The sequence below is a fragment of the Triturus cristatus genome, chromosome 2_2 (assembly GCF_964204655.1).
Source record: "Triturus cristatus chromosome 2_2, aTriCri1.1, whole genome shotgun sequence".
Classification (NCBI taxonomy): Eukaryota; Metazoa; Chordata; class Amphibia; order Caudata; family Salamandridae; genus Triturus; species Triturus cristatus.
Window position 1 is genome coordinate 218783588 of NC_140582.1, and position 23210 is coordinate 218806797.

At 44.2% G+C, this 23210-nt stretch overlaps 1 protein-coding gene across 1 annotated transcript in view; it reads right to left on the minus strand.

Annotated features, from left to right (window-relative positions):
- HSDL2 (hydroxysteroid dehydrogenase like 2) overlaps nt 1-23210 on the minus strand; it is a 208255-nt gene that overhangs the window by 94094 nt on the left and 90951 nt on the right. Inside the window, exons 5-6 of the mRNA XM_085641264.1 lie at nt 13292-13395; nt 12864-12962 (exon numbers count right to left, since the gene is read on the minus strand). Coding sequence (XP_085497390.1) covers nt 12864-12962; nt 13292-13395 — 203 coding nt within the window. The remainder of the gene's footprint in view (nt 1-12863; nt 12963-13291; nt 13396-23210) is intronic.

A 23210-nucleotide genomic window follows, 5' to 3' on the forward strand; every position in this document is an offset into this window, starting at 1 on the left:
AAACATGGCGTGGGGCTCATTGCATATAATGAAGTATGGATCCAATACACCAGAAAGGACGGTGTTTTAAAATGGCCCCAAAATGGTAGTTTCGATACAGATATCTTAGATAATTTGGAAGTGAAATTGTTTAAAAAGAAAGCCTGGCCGGAGATGTTTGATTCTTTCCGCCTATGGCGAAAGGAAGCCAAACAGAAGGAAATTAAGCTAGCGAAAAGGAATAAGAGAGAAAGAGGTATGTCGATGATGCAAGCAGCTGTGCAATTTAAAGATAATGAGGAGGAACAAATGAATGAGCAGTTACATAGACAGCGCAAACTAGGGATCGATAAATGTTACCCTGTTTTGTCACCCCTTGTGCAAGATGAGACAAAAGAGATAGAAAAGGATTCCCTAATGTCCCATTTGCTAAGTTCGCCACCCCCGTATGCGCAAAATGCCACAGCGCCTCCACAGCTCGTAAATGTGCAGCCTCCAGTAAATATGCCGCAAGCCTTCCCACAACCGCCAGCTCCTCCTCAGCTGGCTCCTATCCCTGCAGTGCAACCCTCTCAAGGGCCACCAGTTTTGTTACCTGTTGCCCCCGCGCTTCCTGCGACTTTGCCTAGTACATCAGCTGCCTCCCCTGGCGCTTTTCCTTACACTACCCAGGTACCTGTATCCGCATCCTCTTTTCTTCCCTCTGTCTATCCCCCCGTTTTCGCCTCAACTTCTCCTTCAACACGACAACGACTAGCTAATGTAGTTACTAGTTTAATGTCGCCTCTCTTTAGGTCATCTAGTATGACCCCTGGTTTACAACGTAAGCAATTGCGTAGTCAGCTGCCTGGTCCTGAAGAGAAGGAGGTGTTAGATCATCTGAGGCGTAGGTGGATTGGTTTCCCTTCACTCTATAATGTGGAATCAGTGGTTAACGTTTTCCACCAATGGGATGCCCCAAAACAGAGGTATGTCTTTGACAAAATGTGTGAATTCCTCTGTGAGGAATTGGAGGATCATGGTTCAAACCCAAACCCGCAGGAGTTGTGTCGAGTGCGGTTTGATTTTGGAACAGGTACAATTGTGGGTCCCGATGTAGATAAAGCAGTTGCGACTTTACTGTCCTTTAGGAATGATGATTGTCAACAATCATTGTTCGAACAGGAATTCCTTGTGGGGAAAAAGGGAAAAGTGCGACAATACCCTATGAGAGAAGTCCCTCCGGTATGGAAGGAAGCCGTTGCGGCTGATGCCGCACGAGGTATTGCTGCTGCTCCAGCACATTTTCAGCGTGTTTGGGTACAGGTCCCATGGAAGCGTTCTGAGGTGTTAGCGCTGAAGCAGACATTGCCTGACCCCCGTAAAAACCCTGCAGGATATTATAAGGAGTTATCCCAAACTGCAGAATCGTGTGTCATGAATCTGGCTGATATATGTTGTTTGGGAATGTTGTTCCACAGCCTTTATGGGGATCCATTCGTAATACGGATCATGCTGCAGAACTAGGGGGCACATGGGCTAATATCGTTGCCGCAGACACTAGACAAGTTGGTGGTGCAAAACCTGAGCCCCTTGTAGCAGAACTCCCTGGTAGAATTATTACCTACATGAAAACTATAATGCCCGCGATGCGCGTGAATTGGGATAAACTATCCGCATGTAAGCAGAAGAAAGATGAGACACTGTCCGATTTCTTTACAAGGTTTGAAGAAACGTTTATCGACCACAGTGGTCAAGACATGAGTACTGAAGGTGGCCAACGGTTATTTGTTGATAAATTTGTGCAGAATCTACTTCCCGAGTTGTGTAAGAAATTAAAAGATTCAGAGAGTTCTTGGGCCGTTTCCTCTTCAGCGCAAATACTGGCTACTGCACAGTATTACGAAAATAGAGATAAAGACGAGAAAGATAGAACAGACAAGAAAACGAAAGAACTGAAGACGAAGGTCCTTTTACAGCAGGCTTATCCGCCACGTGGAGGACAGAATAATTATAGGCAAACCCAAGGTATCTATCAGCAACCCCAACAGTTTCAGAATAACCAGCAAATGAATGGGTATCATCAACCACGTATCCCTCTAGGTCCCAATCAATGTTCATATTGCAGAGAGGAAGGTCATTTTAAGTATAGCTGTCCTAAATTAATGCAGCGTACTAGTAATGCGTATGGCGCAAGAGGTAGAGGTGGTCAGCAAGCTCCTAGAGGTAGAGGGCGTGGAAATGTTCCCCAGAACGCGCGTCCTCTTCCGCCTCAAAATACGATAAATAGCTTTGATCAGCAAGCCAATGCTACTGGTAATACAGCTCAGTACTATAATAATGATTATTATGCAGAAGACGACAATGTGGAAGGTAATTATTACTAGGACAGCCATAGACAGAGAGAGGGAGTTGTTTTAGTACCAGTGGATCAGAGTGGACCGTATGTTAAGGTGACTACAACGGGTGTAACAGAGCCCTTTCTACTGGATACTGGTGCTGCAAAGAGTTCAATTATGCATTCAAAACTCCCTGGCGCGCCTTTGTCTGGCGAAATGAATGTTTCAGTAGGTTTTTCTGGCGCCCCAGTTAGGAACCCGATTTCTAGTCCTATGCCACTTTCTGTTGGACCTTGTGAGCTAAAAGCACCCCTCATCCTAACGACAGGTTGTGGTGAAAATTTGTTAGGGTTGGATTTGTTAAAAAGATTGCATGCAACGCTATATTGTTCTCCCTCGGGAGTACAACTTACATTAGGTAAGGAAGTGATTTCCCCGATGTATTTGTCTAAGAACGCAATGCCACCTGAATTGTCATCCCTTCCGGATGTCCTTTGGGCTACTGGTCCCAATGATGTGGGTCTTTTGGAAATACCGCCATACGTGGTCACTTTAAAAGCCAATGTCAGATTGCCACGCATTCCCCAGTACAAGATCTCCAATGAAGGTCAGAAAGCGTTGTTAGCAATTGTCAGTGATTTGATTAAAAAGGGTGTAATTGAAGAGACAAGAGGCAACGTTTGCAATAGTCCTGTTTCACCTGTCTTAAAACTAACGGACCCTTCACAGCCACCTGTTTACAGATTTGTGATTGATCTTAGAGAGGTTAATAAGATTGTTGTGCCACAGTTTCCAGTTGTCCCTGATATAACTGCCTTGTTAACTAGGATTCCAGCCTCCGCTGCATGGTTCTCAGTGATTGATTTAAAGAAGGCTTTCTTTAGCATCCCGATTGCAGAAGAGAGCAGGGACATTTTTGGCTTCAGTTTAGGTCGGAGCTTCCGCTTTAAACGCGCTCCACAAGGCTACTGTGAAAGTCCATCAATATACAGTCAGGCTTTAAAAGCGCAGCTTGATGCACTTGTTTTACCTAGTGGCGCTATCCTTATTCAGTACGTTGACGATTTACTAATCGCCGCGGATACTGATAAGATATGCAAAGAAGCTACATGGTCATTGTTACATCATTTGTCTGCCTTTCATCACAAAGTGTCTCTCTCAAAACTGCAATATTGTCGACAAGAAGTGACCTACTTAGGTCATCTCTTATCGAAGGAGGGAAGGAAACTGACCCCAGAAAGAATTCAAGCCATTGCACAATTGAGTGTGCCAAGAACACAGAGAGAAGTGCGTGCTTTCGTGGGCATTACTTCATACTGTAGGCATTGGATACCAAATTTTTCTTTGCTGGCAAAACCTTTGTTAGCATTAACATGTAAAGACACACCGAATCCTATCCCATGGTCTGAGGAGTGTCAGAAAAGTTTTTTGGAATTGCGAAATGCATTATGTTCAGCTCCTGTGTTGGGTACCCCTGACTACAGTAAGCCTTTTACATTGTATGTTCATGAAAAGGACGGTTGCGCATTATCAGTGTAAACACAGCCTTTTGGCGACATACCGCGTCCATGCGCATATTTTTCGTCAACCTTGGACCCGGTAGCTAGGGCATTGCCAAGTTGTCTGAGAGCTACAGCCGCAGCAGCTATGTCTATGCGACAGTCTGCTGGACTAGTGATGGATAATACATTGATTGTAATGGTTCCACATGCTGTGGACACATTGTTAAACAGGACCAAGACACATCACTTAACTAGTGCGCGATTGTCAGGATATGAATTGACACTGTTGGCAAACCATATACACATAAAGAGATGCAACACGTTGAACCCAGCTACATTATTGCCGATTCCAGCAGACCTAGATGAGATTGAACAGCAGGATTGTCTGTTCAGAACAGAAGAAGAGACGAAAGGGAGAATAGATCTTAAAGATACTCCCCTGACTGAGTGTGATGGTACCTTATGGGTGGATGGTTCGTGTTTCAAGCTTCCGAATGGTGATACGACTGCTGCATATGCTATCACGACTTTGCACACGATTGTTGAAACTGCACGAGTGCCACATAATTCGGCTCAAGCAGCAGAATGAATTGCCCTTACAAGAGCATGCGTGTTGTCCGAAGGAATGAAAGTAAACATATATACCGACAGCCAGTACGCCTTTGGTGTTGCGCATAGTTTTGGGCGCCTATGGAAGGAAAGTGGGTTCCTGACTTCGCATGGAGCTAAAATTCAGAATGGCAAGTTGGTGAATGATCTCCTTGAGTCACTGACCCTACCGTTACAAGTTGCGATTATGAAATGCAGTGCGCACAAGAAAGTCACTGATGATGTTGGTCGTGGTAATGCGTTTGCTGATGAAATCGCGAAAGAAACAGCAAAAGATGTGAAGACTCGAATGTATGTTGCAGGCCCTGCAAGATGGGTTGGTGATGTTGGAATGTGTGAAGACACAATAGAGAGTGTGAAGTCCCTTCAAGCTGAAGCCACAGAGAAAGAGTTGAGCAAGTGGAGAGAAAGTACGGGTAAATTGGATGAGAATGGTTGTTGGGTTGATTTGTCAGAACATCGGCGATGGTTGTTACCTGATGCATATGTGCTTCCAGTGGTTACTATGGCACATGGAATGGCACATATCAGTATGAAAGGAATCTGCAAGTTGTTGGCTCCAGTATGGCAAAATGCTGGAATTCCCAAGTGTGCAGAGAATGTGGTCAAGAATTGTATGGTGTGTTTCAAGTACAACCCTGGTAGAGGAACCCCAACTCCAGCTGGTCATTTTGCGCCTCCATCATATCCATTTGAAGTTTTGCAACTAGATTTTATCCACATGGAAAGGTGCAACAACTTGAAATATGTACTGGTTGTTGTTTGCGCTTTTTCAAAATGGATAGAAGCATATCCCCTAAAAGACAACACTGCTTTATCCACAGCCAAAGCCCTTGTGAAATAATTTTTCCCTAGGTTTGGAATGCCAAGAATGGTGTGGAGTGATAATGGGAGTGAATTTGTGGGTCGAGTGATGAAGAATGTGTGTGAGGGGTTAGGGATAAAGCAAAAATTTCACGCTGCAAATCACCCCCAATCAGCTGGATTAGTAGAGTGCTACAACGGCACTCTAAAGCTCAAGCTGGCCAAAATCCAGGCGAGCTCCGGTCTTAAATGGCCTGACGCTCTGCCTTTAGCACTCCTATCCACCAGAATGACCGTGCATTCACGAGTGGGACTTAGTCCATATGAGGTGGTTTTTGGCCGCCCGGCCAATGTATGGGGTGTGCCAAGACCGACGAAATTCAGCGAAATCGAACATCCAGTACTGCTTGATTATTTGTATGAATTGACGGCTAAATTGCGTGTTTTACACCAACAGGTGCATGATACTCTCCCCCAGGCCTCTGAAGCTCCAGGACACCCTATCGACCCTGGCACGTGGGTTCTCGTGAGGAACTTCCAGCAAAAGAGCAACGATGAGCCCCGTTGGATTGGCCCTCACCTCGTACTTCTGTCGACAAGGTCAGCGGTTCGAGTAAAAGGGAAGAAGAATTGGATTCACGGCGCCCACTGCAAGCGGATCCCTTTGCCTCTACCATATGACCAGTGGGTCCAGGAGGGTATCGCTGATTCTGAAACAGACACTGTACCTCGTTTTGTACCATTTAGTGATGCACGCGTAAGAGGCACAACTTCAGAACAAGAGTGACGATATTTTGCAAGAAGCTGTGCCACCGTCAATTCGATTGGACACCACAGAGCCTGAACTCTTGTTTCAAGACCAGACAGTACCCGGCAGAAACCGCTACCACTTGAGACCAAGGCCTATGGACAAATAAATATTCCTCTCCCTTACCTTTTTGTTTTTGATATCATAGCTCTCCCATCTGAAGAACTTTTTGATTTTTGTTTTTCGAACCACCATCCGGGTTCAGCCGCAGGGTCGCGGTGCCAAGACTTTGGGGTACAGGCTGAAGACGTTAGGTCAACGGTTCTGGTTGGTCTAGGGCGTTCCCTGGACTGACAGGCGTACTCCTTAGCAGAAGATACTCACGATTAGAGGATGGAGTTTTTCAAGATGGGGAGACCCGCTGAGGAAATGAACTTTAAAGCGAAAATATGTAAAATAATGAAGAGCAAACGTTTTGTATTTTTATGTCTGTTTATACTATGTAGTATGATGGTGTTTACTGTAGGATTTGTATTCTTCTCCTCTCAAGAGCCCTTTGCACCCACTGAACAGCCTATACCTCCTCCTACTGTCTCCTTGCACTCTTTCCACCCTCTGCCTGAACACGAACAAGCTAGACGATCAGAGTTTGTAAACAACTCGTTTATTCAACTCCTGCACCAGCACCAACTAGTTATGAATACAAACAATTGCTGGGTGTGTGGTTTAATGCCACATACCATTAACAAAGGTATTCCTTATCTAGTGCTGCCGTTTAGCTATAATGGATCGTCATGGGCATTCCAGACCATGTTTCTTTTTGCATTAGATGCCTACTCCCCGCGACAACTGCGTTCCATCAGACCTAGCACAAATAATAAAGCTTTAATGAAAGGAGTTGCCGATATGAGCAGAGATATCGACGCATACTCATCTATTCCCAAGGATGAATTGCGAGCTTATGTAGGTTGGAACGCGACGGGGTATAGTATTAGTCTGGGTGAAAGGCAGCGAAAAATCTCATCCCCAATTTGGGTCGTACCCCACATAGGTCGGTTCTGTTTACAAGGTAATGGTCAGAATCCAAGAGCTCAACTGGGGAAAAGTGACTGTACTGAAACGTACACTTTTCCATCACAGTTTTCCCCTGCGTTTTTGGCTGCCAAGGGGAAATATTTTGTCTGCAATGACCGAGCATATACATGGTTGCCCCCTGATTTCTCGGGCACATGTTATATTGCAAACTTGCTACCGCCAACATTTACTGCTGCCTCCGATTATCACAAGACCAGAGTTGTAAGAGGCGTGATTAGTAAGGAGGATACTGCCGGTCAGGAAGAGGGAGACTTCTTTTTGGGTTTCCTACCGTTTTGGGGACCGATGGTCAATAGTAGGAACCTGAGACAACTGACTCGTGTGGTTGAATCCACTGTTAATGTAACGGCTGGTTCCCTTGGTAATTTGACAGCTGAGCTCCAAGCGGATCGCCTCATGACTTTGCAGAACCGCATGGTTCTAGACGTCATACTTTCAGACCGCGGTGGGGTATGTAAGGTTATCTAATCTAGCTGTTGCATTTTCATACCAGATAACGCTCCAACAGTTTATCAAGCCATCTCCAAACTGCATAAAATATCTGAATCCATACATGTGGATAAAGGAGATTGGTCACTGGTGGGGTGGTTCTGGGAACTGATATCTGCCTGGGGTTGGAAGATTCTGATGGTCATTGGAATGATCTTAGCCATCCTTTTCCTGTTCTGTCTGTGCATACAGTGTGCTCCTGTGATATGTGGCCTCTGTGCTACATTATGTGTAAGGAAACCTGTATCGAGGGACGAGCTACAGCAACATCTCCATGACTTCGTAAATATAGACTTGGACTCGGATTGAAATGAGCCTAGTTATTGCCTATGTAAGGGCAAAAGGAGGGTCTGTGGTACTTTGAAATTTGGGACCGCGTAGGAGGCAGGGCCCTACCCCTGTCTATTCCGGTATTAGCAAACCGCGAATGGACAATGCGGTATGTACAAGTGCTTTGTATAACGTTTTAGCGATAAATGCACTTTGTATACGATATTTTACATTGACTTCGTGGGTCCCATCTTGGAGCGGTGGCCATCTTATGGTTGCCCTCACATAGGCTACACATTACGAACAAGTACGGGCCTTTAGAACACATGTACTTTCTGTTTGACTTCTCTGTGACCTGTCCAGCTTGGCTCCGCTGCCCCAGGTCAGTCCGGTCCCACGAGCTCCCCGTCCTACGGCCACCTGTGATTAGCATCAGGGTTTGACACACCATAAAGCCTTTTCATCCCACACAAGCCTCCGGCTAATCTCTTTCACACCTGACTCTTCCTGCTTTATGGCTTGTTTTACAAACAGGAGATGCCCGTGTTTATTGGGGTCTGTTGATATCTGATGTGGGATCTGAGCCTCGCTGGGTAAATAATTGTGGGCTGGCTTAACTGGAATGTGGGATGGTCATCATGACTCTGCCTTTTCGTTTGTAATGGATACATGTGAATGACCATATCGTAAAACAAGGAATGTGTGCCTGAAGCATGATATTTTGTATTTAAGGAGAAGCCCGTTTCTGTAAGTTTAAGCAGTCTCCTGAGAACATACATTGTGTTGTACTTCTCGGATACCTGTAATTGGTCTGCAGCCAATAAATCGATCTTTGACTTCACCTAGAAGACTCTGTGTTTCTGTAGGTCTGAAACAGGAAGAACCCGAAGTCTTAGGGTGTGTTCCCCTGCACCGCTGGGCTTTAAATTCCCAGTACTTCATTCTCATCACAGTCCCCGTAGATAGTAGTCTACTCGCAGTGTCAGATGCATCTAGTGCAGACTTCAGACAGGAATTGGTTGTGTTATTTCCCTGCTCTATCACGGCCTTAGCCTTCTTTTGGTATTCCTTGGGTAGATGTGACATAAGGTCTTTATAGCTTTTCATTGTTGGTGACTATATAGGTCTAAAAACGAGTATTCGAGTAGGCGATCTGACACTGTGTAGCTGCTATCCCCTCTATCTTGCCGTCTACAGCTTCTAGTCTTACTATCTTTGTTTGGTGGTGGGCCCATAAGTGCTGGGGCATGGCTCTTTTCCTTGCATTAGACCCTAACAGAGAGTCTGGCTTGATATGGAACTGTATGTATTCAAGTTCTCGAGTGGGTCTCCTGAATTTGTTTTTTATCCTAGGGGTATTACTTTGACAGATGACAGAGGATGTGGCGCAGCAGCCAGAGAGCCAGACTCTGGAGCTGAGGATACAGGTTCAAGTCTCGGCATTGGTGCAACATCCTGTGATTCTGGTCACTTCACTTAATCTCCCAAGCCCATGGACAGCACCTGGATACCCTCACGGGTGATAAGTCGCGCTATATGAATCTACAAACAGATGCTAGTTTACCTTCGTCTCTTGCTGTTAGATGCTAGGCAGCATAGGTAGAAATTGATTCTTCCTATATACAAGGCTCGTGTTTTCTTAAATTTTGGTTTTCTTTGTTTTAAAGTATATTATTTCCACCTTTATTTGTCCCCAAAAAACTCTTAACAACATAAAAGGTCATCTGAGGAGAGAGGGCCCTGAGGCATAGGTGTCTACTTTCTCTCGGAATAGAGACTCTTCCTCACCATAGGCTTAAAGTTCTGCTCCTTCTAACTCACGGTTTGCAGACATTAACTCCCACTCCCCCAGCTATGGACCTGCTTCTACTTCCTGCGTTATTTCTGTAGTTTGAAGCGTTCCTGCCTCCTGGCTCGGACGTTATAGGCCTATGGGCACAAGGATCTTAGGTTGCAGTAAAGATTCCTCAAAGTGCATCTTCTTTTTAACTAGTAGCTGCATTACATAACCCTAAGGAACCTGTTCTTAGAGAAGGCCTGTTTCTCCTTGAGCTTGTTCGTACTCAGAAGTCAAGCTGAGGCCTTTCGTCAACTCCCTACCAGTGGCTCTCTTCAGACCCCATAGGAAGGGAAGATACGAGTTCCTTCGACTGCATGCTTTTTCAGCGTCGAAAGCTTGTATTTTTGCAGCTCTATGTTCTCTCGCTAAGGCGTTGGTGGTTTCACAAACAATCTGGACACCTCATCTTTTGACAACTCTGGTGTTTATTATTGTTTGTTTTGAGGGAAGCGGGGCACTGTAGACTTATGGTCCCTTTTACGGTGAGAGCTTTTGACCGCCTACTGGATATCCTGGAGGCCTCCTGGTGTTTGCCCTTAGCCTCCTCACACTCAACTTAGTTATCTTCAGAGAAACCCATCTTCTTCTTCAACGGCATGTTCTTACTCTGCTCCTCGAGCTCTGGTAGCCCAGCCATGTCTGCCGCTCCTCAGCAGGCAAGAAGTACATGGTCTCTATAAGTCAGAGTCTTTGGCTTTTAAAAAGAAAAAGAGTAGCAGTTGTCGGTCTTATGGTACAGAACATGCATACTGGATATTCATCCTTTTCAGAAAACCTGCTATGGCAGTTTGAGCAGAACTTGAAAATTAAGCTAAAGCTCTAAGATGGCGTCAAGGACCCCACCTACTGCAATACCAGTAAAGTCAAAGTGCCCCCTGAAAATATCGTTAAAAAAACGAACTTTTAAAGTTTATCAGCTTCCTGCTATCCATCAATAGTTTTTCGGCATTTTCTTCGGGAACTCCAGTGGTGCAACTTCGATCCAAACAGCAGAAAAATAGAATGCATAATGGTGGTAATGTACTGGGGCATTGTGGGCTCATGGTCGACTTAATCCTCTGCATCCATCCTACGCTGACAGCAGCCAAACTGGAAAAGGTTTTACTCTACAAAATATGCAGACCCAACTACTAGATGGCAGAATTATGCCCAGCATATGAAGCTAGATGAGATTTCAAGATGCAAAAATCTGCATTCGTGGATTCCAAAGAGAAGTGCAACGTGGCGGAGAATATGTGGGTCCACAAGTTCCATGAACACCATTTTTTAGCACTGTCCGAAAATGGGTAGAGGCTGGAATTAAATTATTCAGGCTGTTAATACCACATTCAAACTCCAGATGTCATGAGGCCCAAGGGTGATCCTTCCAGGCTTTTCTTTTGCCAGGGAACACTTCCCAAAGTCAAAGCAAGGCAAACAAGTGTCCCTAGCCATTCTCACAGCAATTCAGTCTATACTGGCTTAAAGAGAAAGCGGTCAGGCTCGGACATGAGGGACTGGACTCTTAACCCATGGGACGCCCTGGGCATAGAGAAGATAATTTACTCTCTAGAGCTTTAGGCATTTTGGCATGGATTGATCTCCTATTCTGAAATGTCCTATCAAAAGAGCTGAGGGAACAGCCATGCCCCTGATATTTCAGTCATACCCCTGCTATCTTCCTACTGAAATCTCAGTTGTTCATACCCATGGACCTGCAAACTCATGTTACTTCTGCCTGACTAAGCCTCAAATCTAACCGCTTAGAGTAACTGTACGACATGTTCTTACATGTCCCACTTTCTTCCTAATGTGCCAGTGTGGAGGAAGGGAGTGGGTGGGTTTGTTCTGGGGGGACGTTGCACCTGCTTCCTCTGCAGCCAGATGGTTGCAGACGATGGCATGTGTGTCGCTACTTACAAAAATATATACAGTAACACAGGTAAAAGAGGAATTGTAAATCTACTTATGAGATGGACAGGATATTCTCGATAATGTATATTTTGTCAAGGAATTGCATATTATCCGTCCATGTGATGCCTACAAATGAACATCTTCTTTGCTAATCTAAGATTGTTCAATCACTATTACACTTTCAGTTTTAACTTGTGCTGAATATTATGTCCAAGTAAGTGAAAGCACCAATTGTGCCCTTCTGCGCTCTGAAATCTTCAGGATCACCACGTGGGGCCCTTTCTCACAGAGATAACCTTCATCGACTCTTCTACGCACCTGTATGTGGTCTGTACCTTGTAATGCTCTCCCCTCATTACTTTGAATGTGGGTTTTGATGTCCCTGTTGAACCCTGAAGCGCTTAGCAATGAAAGGGATTAGCTCCCATTCCCACTCCAGGCTACACAGATTTTCATGCGAATGGTGGGCAGAGTTGGCAACTAAACTGTTAAATGTTGCCTTTTTTGATATCCTCAAATTATTTTGGTAGTTAATATACATTTCCTTTTATGAACACGTTTTATTTTTTCAGCTGTCGCATCCTTCCCCCACACTTCATCAGCACATCACTACGTGCAAGTCTTGAGCTTGGGCAGGCAACAGAATTGCAAGAAGATAAGTCAAGGAATTCTTCAGTTTCCTCCGAGAGGTCCACCTGCTAAGGAAGCTGTAAAGATTTGCTGTAACATGTAAAGGTATGGCTACTCGACCTTTAACCTTCCTTATCAGTAACTAAATCAAAAACAAATTTTAAATATTTGATCTCTTTTTACAATACTGAGCAAAACACTACAGTTCTCATGCTGTATTTCCCTACCACTTCACGTCTAGATTGTCTATTTATATATAAACACAACTACTTAGGTCAATACTAACAGTAAAGACAAATCATATCACAAGCCTCCTCTTCTCTACAACTTCAGTATCCAGTATGTTAAAAATTTAAGGAATTGGGATGTTAGTAACCATCGTTCTCCCAGTCCATGGAATCAAGCCATGGTTTAACTGCTGTTAAGCACCCGGCTCAAATCAGGAATAATGAATCCTTCCCCAGCCAGCTACAATTTGTTTGTGTTGCAATTCTGGACAGTGTTGAAGATCAGGCGTAATCCCTTTCTTGCACAGAAACCTACAGCAAGAATTACTTTGCAGAGCAATGGGTGAGTGAAAGGGGATAAACGTACTGGGAACCAGAAGAAAATGGCAACAGTAAACCTTATAAAGAAGTATTTGGTAGAAAGGGAAAGTACAGTAAGGGGGGAAAATAACTATTTACCTGTTCTTGGCCACAATGCATTGACTGCAATTTCCCCTCTGTATTCTTCAGACATACCCAGCACACACATCGACATTCCATATTTAGCTATCGTATAGGCTGAAACAAAGATCAGAAAAAATATTCAACAACCACAAGTCGTGTTGCCCCTTTAAGGTTGACTTAGTTAATTGTGTCAAGAAACGTCAAAGGAGGACAGGGGAAAAGACAGATAAAAACTTGACCAGCTTCATAACATCAGATCAAATGAACGCAAGGTAGACCCTTGACAAGTACTAAGACGGGAGAGTAGCACAAGGAGAAGTTATACTAAACAGAAGGAGGTAAAAGATATTGTTGCCAGACAGGTTCCATGTTACTCTAGAATATGGGAGAACTTTCTGCATAACTATATTAATGTACGCATATTGTGTTCATTACACACTTACCACAGTGACTCTTGAACCAGATCGGATTCATATTCAGTGGTGGACTGAGGTTCAAGATGTGAGCAAACTTGCTTTTCTTCAAGTAAGGGATGCATACTTTCGACCTGGCAATGAAAAGGAAATTTAGGATCTCCATCACATGTAGGTTGACCCTACCAGCAAATAATAAACAAGTGCAAGTGATTGTTTCATGTGTGTGCAAAGTCACAGATCAGGCTGTTCACCTCTCATTGAAATTCCCTCCAACATTAGTCTAACTTGTGTTTTAGGATTAAAAGTTTGTTGTCCAAGTGGCACTTGGCAAAACAACAGGAAAGGTTTGCATTAAAAAAAACAATAAAACACAAAAGGATAATATACAAATCAAAGTGGGGAGAAACACAATTTTCAAGTGATAAATGGCTAATGGAAGGAACATACAACGCCTCGATGACATGAGAGAACTCAATGCCAACACAACACTTGATTAGTGGAAGATCTGTGGCACTTAAAATATATGCTTAAGAATCAAAGGTCTCAAAAGCAACTACATACATCCAAATACTAAACAACCTAAAAACTTTTCAACACAACCTGATCTCGGAGGCTTTTCCTACAAGCATATTTATCGATATTTCTGGTGGGTACAAATGCAGTGTGACAACTAAATAAAGATCTACTCACAGAAGAATAGGAATCAGAGTCTGACGGAATGCGTTTTTTAGGACTGCTTCAAGGGATGTCATTTATAAATCAGGAAAATACTGTTCGAGTATAATGGATTTCAGCGAAACGTTTTAGGAGTGGACAACACTTAAGATGACAAATCGGCCATACGTGTACACTTAATTCACTGTCGTCGTTATGTACCCTGTGTACACAAATATCATTAGTATGTTCTTACTACATACATTCTCTAACACAACAAACAAAAGTTCCAAATCTAATCAACACAGCCCCCGCACTTAGACCCTCCAACTGTCAGTAGAGCACTCCCAGGCACCTATTTAGAAGCGGCCAAGCCAGGGAATTTATGGGTAGGATCAAGCCAGAGTCCAGCCAGGATTCTGACTGAACTCTAAAATCTAAAACGTGTCAAGCCAGGAAAATAAAACATGAATACCCTCTCCGTTTCTCTCATTCTCGTGTTATATTCCATATAGGTACCTTATATAGGCGCAGGTAACATCACAACCTTTCACCTATATTCTTCCCTACATTACATACATAACGGTTCTTAGGCAATGACCTTTTACCTAGATACAACACTGCATTCCGAACAAGGGTTTTTCCCTAGTTCGAATCTCATACATTATGCATGAGGATTCTTGGAAGCACAGCAAGGCTAACAGCAGGACTGACATCTCCTGTATAATATCTCTGTATAAAGTTCAGGGCTGACATCATCCTTTAAGCAGGCACAGTAACACAGCAAGGTAGAACCCCTGGGAAGACCTGTGGGTATATATACATGATATCTTGCTTAGAAAGACAGAGGAGACAGTGACTTCCCGGATGACACACTGACCAGAGACGCTGAGGTTCCTGCATGCAGATGCTCCAGCTAGCAGTGGTCTACCATCCCTCGCGGGTGTCCAACTTGAGACCAGGACGGGGTCCCATATTCTCTCCTTACTCAGGTAATGGGGTTGACTAGATCCTAGAGGGATTCTTGGCATAACACCTATACAGATGCTAGGTACATCTAGTTAGGGAAGCATCGTAGGAGTAGGCACTTATCATTTATTCTATGTACTTGTATATATTCATGATTGCTGCAAAATGGTAGAACTGTACCATCCCTTTACTTTCGTAGTACCGCTAATCATATATCTCTGTTACTGTCTAATGGTTGTTGCAGCTTATCTATTTTACACTAGAATAGCAACTGTTCAATAAATCCTTATTGAAATGCTCAGACTGTTTAGTCTGTGTATCTCTGAGACAAACTAAGTGAGCACGAGTGACTGAGCGAAAAGTAGTACATTGTTTCCACGATCCGGAGGGATCAGTGTTGTCAGAAACTATTCTCTCCCCGATAAGATGGGATTCTAGTGGCACTGTGATCTAGCTAATGCAAACAGGCTAACGTATCCGGTGGGGGTACTTGGAACCAGTCTGCCACCAAACCCACAGTTTAGGTTATCTGAACGCGCAGATCCTGTATAGGATATATGGGAACTACACGATACTCGCTGCACCTCACCATCTGCCTCATCCTACTCCCGATGTCTCTCACTCACACCGTTTTGCCTTCTGCCTCCTTTTCTCTCACTCTCTACAGTCTCTTTCTAACTCAACTTTCCCTTCGCTCCCACTCATTCTACTGTTTTCATCTCTCCTTTTGGCTCTCTAGCTCTTCTACCCTTTTCTACTTTCTTTTCCTCTCGCTCCCTGTGCCCCACTATTTCTCTTACCCTGCATCTTCCTCCTACTCCTCTCATTCTGTTTCTCCACCCTGCTCTGTGCTTCCTTGTTCAATAGGAATGCCTCTAGCCAGCATCCATTATCTACCCAGGTGCTGAATTATTTCCTTTCTATCTCCCTTGCATGCCTCTCGCGCACCAGCACATCATTCCCCACACCTTCTAGCATGTAGGGGCTGGGAAGTGCTTGGGCTTTATGCATTTTGATTGTGGAAAAGCTAGAAGAGAGTGTCGCTACCCAGACCATCATCTGCTGCACCCAGGGGGCATAGGGAATGATGTGATAGTGCACACAATGGATGCAGAAGCAACAGCTTCTCAGCTCACTTTTTGCACATGGCTCAAAGAGGGCCTCTGGCATAAGCCAGACTAAAAGATAAATCGCAAATCATTTCAAAACCTAGACAGGCACTGGCAAAGTCATTACGTCAGGGACTCGCTGCCAGCCTTTTGGCAATTCGTGTTTTGTCATGGTTTTTGCAAAAATTTGTTTGGGAAGCTGACAGGCTTATTAAAAAATGTTTTTTTAAACATTGGCTAAAAGCAAAAGTGTTTTTTGGTCTCACAAATGTACAGATTACACCACTGCACCCAGCACTGAAGGGAACTATCTTGTATGTGGATGTGCTCCTTGGGAGTATCTCATAGTGAAGTCAGTCCATGGCTGAAGTGGGCTAACATTGCAACTTGATGCATGCTGGATTGGGTGGAAGAAAAATGTAAATGACAAATCACAGACTAATGGATGGAGTCCGGCTGAAAACTCCTCCTATAAGTACCTATGCGTACCTATGCTATACATCCTTTTAGTAAAATCAAAAGGTCTTGGCTAACAACTTGTCGGACAAGGTTACACCTTTTTGGGAATGTATATTATTGTATGGTGGTGGCATGATTTTAAGAGGGGAGAGACTGATTCCTCCTTTCAATCGAAGGAATAGCATTCTGCAGTTATGTCATGAAGGCCATTTCGGCATTGGGCGCATCAAAACTGTCGCAAAAAAAAATATTTTGGTGGCCAGGGACATATTCTGCAATTGAGCACATGGTCAGAGTGCCTGGAATGCTCCAGAGCTGACAAGTATTTTGAAACTCTTAGGATTCCTATGAGTGAGGGTCATTTTCTGAAAAACCCATGGAAATCTATTGCCATTGATATTATGGGACCGGTATGTCCATTACAAGAGTATGTCATAGTGTTTATGGATTTTTCTCAAGATGGCCAGTAGTCAAAGTGGTGCAGAAGGCAGGCACTAAAGCGATTTGGGTTTTTTTGCACCATGTTTTTAGTTTGGAAAGGATTCCCACCACTTTTTGGAGTGATAACGGAGTGCAATTGCAATGTAGTGCCTTAAAGCAATATGTGACAGAATTGGAGTTAAGTTAAAAACAACGTCGCTTTACAATCCTAGTGGGAATGGTGTGGCTGAGAGATTAACAGAATCATTAAGGGAGAAATTCAAGCTGCTTGTGCTACTAAGAAGGATTGGGTGGTCTAGTTACTGAAAGCTTATGGGCTAATAAGGTTACTAGGAATGAAGCCACTGGGTTATCGCCTTTTTTGATAATAAGAGGGAAGAATCTTAGGATTAAGTAAAATCCTGGTACATTGTTTAGCACATGTATTTAAACCTTGGTCAGTGGGAAAAGTCATAGACATGTGAAAAGGACACCAAAAAGCACAGCTTACTACGACTTCAAAAACAGTAAGAAACATGTGAATGTTGAAGTTGGAGACTGGGTTCACATACGGAAACCAGGGTTTGTGACTAAAGGCGATAGTAAATTGTTTGAACTGGAAGAAGCGGTGGAAGTTTTGCACAATGCGGTTCGTTTGAGTAATGGCAAAGTGTGGAATCTTAAGCTTGTGGCTTTGAGCAACAAGAATGGATGGAATGGTGAAATGCAAATATTTTGATGCGTCGGATATGGAGAACACTGATTGATTCTGGTACACAGGAAAATGCAGTGGAGAAGGTTGAGTCAGGTGGCAGATGCGTCTGGGCCTCACTCATCAAACGATTCTATGGAGGTATCAGATTCCTCCTCTGGGGAAGCCATGAAGTATTGGAATGTGAATCTGGCAGTGTTCAGGACGGTAAAGATTCTCATTCCAGTGTTGAAGAAAGTACCGCAGACAAAAGGGTTAGGAAACCACCTAAATGGTTAAAGGACTGCATTGTTGAAATTGTTGTAAGGTTTTCCTTCAGTATTTAGGTTTAGAAATTCATAGGTATCAGTTTGTTTTGTCTTAAGGGGGGGGGCCTTGTGTAAAAAGAATGTATGTTTTGGACTTACAATTAAGGGAGGGGAAGTGTTGTGGGCTCAGGTATGGGGCGTCATGGGCTTGTGTATTGTTGTCAGTTGTATGTGTTGTGTACTCCTAGATTGTTGGGGAGATTCTTCACGGGACAGTTTATTGCTGGCACCGAACTGTGTGGCTCTTTGTGCCCTAGCTCTGTACTTTGGGGAATAAAGAGATTTGGAAACAGAATGTATTTGAGTGATCTCTACAGAATCCTAATGTGTAGAAGAGTAAGATAGCTTGTTGGGTATGCGTGAAGCATTGTGTTCGGCTGCTGATCTTTATTAGCCAGTCCTCCCGCTGTCGAAAAGCATTAATGCTGTTGCCCAAGAAATGAGCTGCCACTGCTGCCAAGCATTTGGTAAACACTCAAGGGGTTGTTGTAACCCAGAGGAGGAGGGAGAGAGGGAGAGAGGGAGAGAGGGAGAGAGGGAGAGAGGGAGAGAGGGAGAGAGGGAGAGAGGGGGAGAGGGGGAGAGGGGGAGAGGGGGAGAGGGGGAGGGAGAGGGAGAGGGAGAGGGAGAGGGAGAGGGAGAGGGAGAGGGAGAGGGAGAGGGAGAGAGAAGCTTTCCATCAGTGTTTGATAGTGTGCTTGACTAGGATGATAGTGTGCTTGACTAGGAGCAGGGCTATGTCAAGAAGCAAGCTACATTCTTATTTTCTTCAAGTATGCGCGTAGGATCCCAAGGCGCAGACCTCTAACTATGCAAAAGAGTGAGCCCTATTATCTGAGCAAGCCACAGAGTAAATGGTGGCCAATAACGAGACAAGGATGGTCAGGACCATAGAATGTGGAGCTATTCAGCACCAGGTAAATAACAGCTAGGGCAGCTAGCGTCAAGCCCAGGAAAAAACTTGTTAATGTTAGTGAGAGGTAGTTATGCCCTATGTTGCACAATTAAATAAACGATTTGCGATCCTAGAGACAATGGTAGGCCAGTGCCCATTCCCAGTCATGGAAAGCCCTCGCAACTTCAGTTTCTCACTTACCTTGAAGGCCAGAGAGGGAATTCTGGGTGTGTTCACCAAGAACCTTGGTCAACAAGCTAATCAGCCTGCAACTACTGTCCATGGTATGGCGATAGTGCACAACAATATGGTTAGCTAGCTAAGTCATCACGATGTTCCAACCGATGTACAGTGTGTGGACCAGTGTGTGAAAAGTTAAGAACTGACCCTGTAAACTTTTAAGTGCCCTGCTAGTTCATCAATGGGAAACACATTACCGTCCTGAAAGAGGTCCCCCACAGAGTGCCAATTTAGCACATCTTTGGTGGTTTCTTTTTTTTTTTATAAGCAAATTTTTGTAAGCAAAATAACTACCAGCAGCAGTCAAGTACAATACATCGCAACATTCATCTGATATTACCATTTACATGCACAGGGAGAAAAGTTTGCATTACACGGTCTTGCAGGCCTTATGTAATTTACACATTTACAGGGAGACATGCTTAATCTACCTGCCCCAGCCATTTGCCCTAGACCTTACGGTATTTAGCTGGGTACCCACTGGCCTCAAACACTGGTTTCTCTTATGCTGCGCACCAGACTACGCCTCTGCGCCATTTCAAAATGCCAGGGGACTTCAGGTCTATCGAGCTAGCCGTGATGTCTCACTTAGGTCATTGGATGTTACAGAGCCCCTAGTACGCAGACAGCCTAGAGAAATAGTCAGACAAGAGTTAATAGTTAGGGTTGTAATGTGCAGGTTTCTTTGAAAGCAAAAATGTGCCACCCAAATCAGGCGTAGAGAAGGAGGAGATCTGGAATGGGCAGAGTGAGATAGTTGTAAAATATGTTCCAATCACCAAGGCGGTACCCAGAGTCACTGTCGTCTAAATGGTGTTCAGCCAGCCATCAACTCACCCATTGTAACTGAGCCACCAGATAATAATGTTCACTGTTGAGAGCCCCAAGACCGCCTCGGTCAGCTGGCAACCTAAGCTTCTGCAGCACAACTCTTTAACATCCATTTCTCCGTTTGAGATTTTCTAGCAAGACATCCAGTGAGCAAAAAACAATACCAGTACAGGAATTAGAAAATTGGAAAAGTGATATAATAGTCTTGGGAGTATGATCCTTTTGAAAAGAGCGATTCTGCCCATCATCAACAGCAGGAGAGTTCTTGAGAAAGCAACTTGGTTTCAGATTGCCGCCACCATTCAGGTGTTGTTACGGTCGAAGAGGTCTATGGCATCATGATAAATCCGAAACCCAGGTACCTGAATGTTCAGGTCACCAACATGATTTCTGCCAATGTCGTGAAGGCTGGATGCTCTGGCAATGGCATTAAGGATGGAGACTATTTCAGACTAATCTACTACCAAGTCCCTGACAGAGAGTAACAGATCATGGACTTACAGGTAAACAGAATGTGCTTGGTCACCCACAGGAATGCCCCAATGAGCCCCCAAACAAAATAAGGTAAAAGCAGGGAGTCGTCACCTTGAAGTGCTCGGACGTGATGTACTGATTGAGCAGTTTGATGCTAAATATCGGCCCAACGTCCAGTCATTCTTGGGGATTAGAAAGTACAGGAAATGGACTCCTCTTCCTTACTTATATGGTGGAAGGTACCATTGCTCATTTTTGGAGGAACGCCACCACTTCTAGCAGCAGCCACAGGTCGTCTTGAATGATGAGCTAGCTGGGTGGTACAAAGGGTAACATGATCTGGAAGTCTAAGCATAATCTGTGGACAATGATGGAGAGCACCCACTTGTCTTGAGACTATATTCTTTCTGTAGGAAAGGTACTATTTATCCTGATGGGCCTTCCAATAGGTTTGAGTGGTCAGGAGGAATCGGAGGACAGGTAATGTTTGAGGGCAGAGAATCCTGTTTTGGTGCCTCCGCCCTTACCATAACTGCTGCCATAGGAATGACCTCCAGGGTACTGATTGGAGTAACTTTCCAGAAAGGGCTGCTGCGTCTGGCACTATACCCGTTGTGGGATACCTGCTGATTTTGGGGCAGTGCACAACTACTGGCAGTAAAACCCAGAATTCTGTTGCTGGTTTTGAAGCACTTCTATTTGTTGCTATTTCCAGCACAAAGTAGACATGTGGCCAGAAGAGTTGTTTACCATTAAAGGGCAAGTCAATGAGGCACTGTTATACTTCAGGGTAGACCTCGAAAGCACGGCAACAGAGTGGTCTATTCGCCATTGCATGGCAGCCCCTACAGATATCAGCTTGCCCACAGCATCAATCTATTTACTCTCTTTATCAGGTGGAGGAGTAGCCCCAGTTCCCTGCATCTATGCCCTTTTACTTGCCACATAAATAACAAGGGAATTGGGTAGCACATGCCCCAAAATGAAGATGGGGTCTTGTATAGTAGGCTTGTGCTTTGACTTGTTCTTTGAAGAGGTCAGTGGAGCATTTCAGTACGCTTTCAAGCATCTGCAGGAATTGCACCTTTCATTCTTTTTTACAGAGGGTCTCAATCAAGAAGTTTTTTTTCAATACATGCAGTATAGTTTTGTTGTGGTCTGCCGCACATTGTATGACTGCGTTGTAGGAAGTTGTATTGTTCAGAGGGGAGATTCCGAAGAGGGATCGCCTAGAGAGTGGACATTGAACTGCACCAAAAGGTGACCTCCGTCATAGGTAGGGAGTGGGTGGTAACATGTTTTGGTTGGTCTTCAGAGGGGCCCTGGTGGGAGTAGGTTGAGAATGGACTCAGCAGGGGTAAGTGACCGTGAGGGTGAAGGTGTGGGTGGTGCTGAGAGTTCCTGTTTTTGTTGTGTGATATAGTGTAAGCCCTAAGCTCCTTAGAAATTGCCTCTTCAAATTGAGGTGCCATTTCTTGCTGTGATGTTGAACGGGAGGTGGAGGCCATGCGAGGTTGTGACTGGTGACTGTAAATGAAAGCTCTCCTCTGCTGTACCAAATGCTATTCACCTTGATCTTTGAGATGGACTTGAGAGTTAATCTTGGGTCTGAGATGGGCATAGCAGGCTCTTGGTGTCGATGTCGTAGCTGGACCACTGGAGCTCTAGGAGTGTGGTGCTGGAGGTGTTTTTCAGCTTAAAGTGGCTTGAGGAACAAAGTCAAGCACTTTTTAGTGGCAGTTTAGGAGTCAAGGAATGACACTTTTGGGGTTGTTCCTTGCCCTTGAGCTGAGGTTCCATTCAAGGGTGAAACCAAGAAGGAAGACCCTCAGTGCGAGGTGTGTGTGAAACCTTAGGTGTGGGTTTTATTGAGGGCCCCAAGAAGAATTGTCATTGGAGGACACATTCTGAATTCCACTCCTTGTGGGTCACCAATCTACTGGAGTGTTACCCACTTTTGCTGTCTGAGAGTGAAGCTTATAAGGACCACTGGGTCAAATTGATCAACGCTAGCAGGGCAAAAAATTCCAAGGACTTCTGGAAGATAGTCAAGAGCTTGGAAAGGGCCACTTTTACGGCCCTTTAAGCCAGCATCAGCGAATAAGTATTGACAGCACATTTTGAAGGGGAACTTCAAGGTGACCGAGGAGCAGGTGAACAGCAATGTTCCATCTAATTTTTTTTCTCTGTGTGCGGCAGTGTAAGGTCTATGTGCACTGCAGCCAAGGCTATGTGTGCCAGTAACTAGACCGCACGTGTGGGTGCAGCACCAAATATCACTCTGAACTTTTGCTTAAAAAAGTGAAAAGACGGTGCATTTCCATACATACAGCGCCACATGAAGGATCTTAAGGCAGGTTTGCAATTTACATACACACTTCATGACATGAATTGCTGGTGCATTTGCGGCGCTGTGGTTCAGTAAAGATACACATTCAATCGCTAGAAGCCTGCAGCCGGTTTGTAAAACTCCTGATATGTTAGTTCTGTTTACTTCACACTTCACGACCTGTCTGTGGGCCAGGCTTGTGGGAGGAGTGGTATGAAGTGGTAACACAATCCACCCCAAGAAAGGATACCTAATTAATATATAGTCAGTCATTGATGGAATAATTCTGTGCATAAAACCTAAATAGTCATTTGTATCCGTTGCAGCAATGACAAAACACAGAATATTCCCTCCTTAGTCTTAAAGTACTTTACAAAGATTGCAACAAACCTATTTATTATCCCAAAATGATCACATCTTTTCAAGAGACAAATACCAGACACTTGTTAACATTTTAATTTGGTGCAAAGGTCAGACATGATACTGAATTAGCACTTTAAGCAAAACCATCCGTTTTCATTTTTAACGTTGCCTCAAATGCTAGGG